This window comes from Myotis davidii, unplaced genomic scaffold (genome assembly GCF_000327345.1).
Source record: "Myotis davidii unplaced genomic scaffold, ASM32734v1 scaffold424, whole genome shotgun sequence".
NCBI lineage: Eukaryota > Metazoa > Chordata > Mammalia > Chiroptera > Vespertilionidae > Myotis > Myotis davidii.
This window is the reverse complement of record NW_006295827.1, coordinates 211168-215392: the sequence shown is the minus strand read 5'-3', so window position 1 is coordinate 215392 and position 4225 is coordinate 211168. Positions and strand designations below refer to the sequence as shown.

Here is a 4225-nt window from a genome sequence, read left to right as displayed (position 1 = left end):
GCCTTGCCTCTTACCAGAGAATGGCCAAACTGGGCCATTGAATTCGTTCACTCCATTTAAAAAGAGCTCTAAGCTGGATGTCAGTGTCCTGGCTCTTTCTGGTCTACTGGCCTAGAACCCGGTCTCCCCACAATGGCACAGAGCACACGACCTTGAGGACATCACAGAGGGAACGAGAAATGGGTGTCTCTAATGAGAGGCACAGGGACAGCATCCCTGTAGCCCCAAGCAAGTCTTCCAGGGCCCGTTTTTAGCAAACCTGCATGTGAGCACACCAGCTGCTTCGGGTCTTACATGTACAGACTCTAAATGACCAAACACTGTGATGCGCTGTGCTGGGGGTGGGGAAGAGAAGGGGCCAAGCCCGGGTTACTGAAAGCGATGGGCTTAATTATCTGCTCTCTACTCACACTGACTTCCTCCTAAATAGCTTGCCTCGGTGTCTGTCAAAAAATCAACGTGGTTGAACCACAACGTGTATTAGGCAGTAACACCAATCAGAGCAACTTAAACCAAAGGCAAGAGGCATGTTGTTGAGCTACACTCCACGCAGGAACATCAGCTCCAGAAACGTGACGATCCATTGTGGATGAGAACAATAGAAAGAATACATATCGGAACCAAGGAGACTGACCACTTTCCTCTTAGATCTCCATCTGTATCTCTGCTCCACTCATATAAGAATAGGATATAAGAGCGTAAAGCCATGCCATGGATCTCTGTTCCCACACAAGAGCAGGAGGTCATTGCCTCGGGGAGGAATTCAGCCAGGGGTGCAGGGCTTGGCCTTCTCTTCCTCAGAAGGAGGCAGATGTTTTCGGCTCCCACTTGCCCTACATCACCAATCTGGTCTTGTAAGACTTGAGATCAGTGAGGCTGTCCTCACCAGCTTTTCACATATAACAAAATCTCCCTACAAGAACACCCCAAAACAGTCAAGTACAATCGCGAGTACAGAGAGAAGCCCTTATTGCAGCACAGAAATGCTACACTCCAAATACTGGTGCTGCAAAGTCTTCCTTTAGGAGATGCATGTCCATACCCTGACTAGCTGCCCCAGGCTGCACACAGAGCGAGAAGGAAACGCAGTGGGAGCAGAACCTCGTGGATCTTTCTTTCTCTCTGAAATGTGGGGAGTAAAACATCACGGAGGTTTGCTGCTGTCTTCCTACAGCCCCTGGAATAGCAGTGCCTCTCACCCAGCCCTTCCGTTTCTTCTCTAGGACAGATACTCTCCTAGAAGGAGAATGTCAGTGGGGTAAAGCAAGGTTTAAAAAAGAGAGGGTTCCACCTGAAACTAATACAAAATAATACTGAATGTAAACTGTAATTGGAAAAAAGAAAAATAGTCAAAGGGATGTGAAGTGCAGCATAGGGTATACAGTCAGTAATGTTGTAATCACTGATGTCAGATGGGTACTTTGAAAGGTAGGTAAATGTCTAACCACTATGCTGTACACCTGAAATTAATATAATAAAATATGTCAACGGTAATTAAAACATAAAAAATATTTTTTAAAAGAGGGGGCTCTCATCAAAGGGTTCACCACAAACTGGATCCTGACAGATGAAATGGCAGCCCAAGAGGTATTCTGAGCCTCCAGAAAGGATGTGACATCTCAAAGATAACAGATGTAGACACCTTGCCTGCTTGACTTAGAGAATCTTCAAAAGGTGCCTCTCAAATTTATAATCCAGCCCTGTGAGAAGATAAACCCTTCAAGCAAGGAAGGTTGGTGGAAGATAGAAGCCAAGGCCCAAAGCAGGGCTGTAAACATTGTGCTTTTCTAAGGCCAACCCGGTGCATAGTTTTGGTAACTATGGTTACATCTCCAAAAAGTGATGAAGAATACATTTTGGGAGGAAACAGTCTTTTCACATCTTCAAACAAAGTAGGGGACTCTTCTTGGGGAAGGAGGGAGAGAAGGTGCTCCTTTTCCAGCCAGAGACTGTGGAGTGGCTGTCTGGATAAAATCCCCCATCATGTTCTATGTCCACACCTATACACTGAGCACAAGGAAGGAACACCTGCACAGGGCTGAGGAAGTGACTGTGCCTATATTATTTTGGTAATGTGGCTCTACAAACGGCAGAAACTCTCTTGCAAAGTCAAGAAAGTAACAAAACCTCTCTGGACTTCCTGGCCAAGCCCAAGCTAGCCAGACCCATTGGCCTCAGGTAAAGACTGCCCTGCCTGGAGGAAAGGCCAGGTAAGTTCAGGTACCAGGATCCTGTGGGCCACAAGCCCTGAGCCTGACCCCAAGGAATAGCAGGGGAGACTAGAGCTGCACCTCCGTCCACTTGGAGCTGTGCCTCCGGGCTCAGTCCTCACCTCAGCAGGTTCCGGGGCAGTCAGGAGCCCTTCCAGGGGTCTGACTCCCAGAGCCACTAAGGGGAATGGACACCCTCCCTGAAGGGGCTCTGTTCCCTACCAGGACTACTCACCACCACGTGATCTTGAACTCATAGATGGGGCGCTTGCAGTAGTAGTGGTTGATGAGGTGTTTGTCACACACCCCAATGCACTGGTGGTCCACGACAAGGCCCTGGGCTCTCAGGTCTGTGACCAGGCAGTGCAGCAGGTCATAAACATCAGCCACAGCCTCCCAGGGCCCAAAAGACACATCCACTTCACAGTGGTGCTCAAACAGCTGCCCATCACTCTCGCTCCGTTCAAAGCGCAGAGAGTTGAGAAGTGGACACTCATAGGGGGTGATGGGCATCTCCTCCTTGAAGACACAGACCTTGAGCTTGGCAAAGCGGGCCTTCCGCTGGACTGCGCGTAGCCGGGCAATCTCCACAATCCGCTCCAAATGGTCTATGGGGATGAATACAGCAGCCATCACTGGGACGGGGCTAAACAGGGAGGGAGTGGGGCAAGGCAGTGGGAGGGCACAGAGAGCCCCAGTGATGGCAGGATCCAAGTAGGAAGAGACAGATTCCTGGGGAAGAGAGTCTTTGGGCCTATGCAGGACACAAAGTTAAAGAGGGGTCATGGCTCTCCACTGCAAAAGGATATCAAGGGGATGGGATGAGGACCATCCTTTTGAAATGTGGTTTGATGACAGTCACAGGCAAGGTGCCCCCGCCCCCCAACCTGTATCTTCCCAGTGGGACCAAGAAAGAGATTCTCTTGTGTCTCAAGTAATACACGTGAACCTTGTTCTGGTGGCGAGCTAGGCACTGCCAGATGCCTTGCAACCCTCCTTCCCCATGTACCCTGGCTGTCCCAGGACCTGACCCCTCACCTTTGTAATAGGGCATGAGTCCCAGAAATGCCTGGCGCACTTTCTCCCCCTTCAGTGGCTGCATGTTCTCCAGCTGCTCCAGGAGGGGCCCGATGGCATAGAACTGGGCCTCTTTGTACACAGCCCGCACACGTTCCCGGGGCGGCAGGTCCCCGGAGCGCAGGAAATTCAGCACATCTCTGAGCAGGAAGGAAAGAGGGTCGGTGAGGAGCTGATGGAACTGGGCAGTGCCACATAGTGGTTAGGGCACAGAATCTGGAACCAGACCGCCAGCTGTGTAACCTTGGGTATGTGAACTTAACCTTTCTGTGCCTTGATTTTCTCATCTGTAAAATGGGGGAAAATAAGAAAACTACTCCATAATATTATAGGATTAAATGAGTTAGTATATAAAAAGTGCTTAGAAAATACCTGGCTCGGAGTAAGTCCTCAGTAAGTATTAATAGTTCTTACTAGCAGTATCATTATTATAATTACAATTATTATTATTAGGTATATGTAAGAATAATGGAAAGGTTACTAGTCTCTTAACATACACAGCTGGGCAAAAGTAGGCTTACAGTTGTGAGTACACAAAACACAATTTATTTTCGTATTGTTATTCTTATATTATTTTCCATACGAACAACTGTAAACCTACTTTTGCCCATACAATCATTTACCCATTCTTTTGTTGATGGACATTGAGTAGTTTCCAACTGGGGCTCTTAGGAGCAAAGCTACGATGAACATTCCTGCATATAAGATGTGCTGTGAATACATGCATCAATTCTCTTGGGTAGATGTTGGAAGTAGAATTGTTCAGTCATAGTGCATGTTTAACAAAGTGACTGTAGCATTTTACATTCTCACTAGCAATGTAGAAAAGTTCGTCTTCTACATATCCTTGCCATTAGTATTATTCTGTGGCTACATGGAGAAGGTCAAATGCCTAAACCTAACATCCTGGTTCCAGGATCTCAGAGGGAAGGGGGGAG

General features: G+C 48.0%; 1 protein-coding gene across 1 annotated transcript in view; it reads right to left on the bottom strand.

The window, feature by feature from the left end:
- Positions 1-1459: 1459 nt before the first annotated feature.
- Positions 1460-4225, bottom strand: part of KCTD7 (potassium channel tetramerization domain containing 7) — an 8643-nt gene continuing 5877 nt past the window's right edge. The window contains exons 3-4 of the mRNA XM_006770844.2: positions 3249-3427; positions 1460-2818 (exon numbers count right to left, since the gene is read on the bottom strand). Of these exons, the coding sequence (XP_006770907.1) occupies positions 2442-2818; positions 3249-3427 (556 nt within the window). The 3' untranslated portion in view covers positions 1460-2441. The remainder of the gene's footprint in view (positions 2819-3248; positions 3428-4225) is intronic.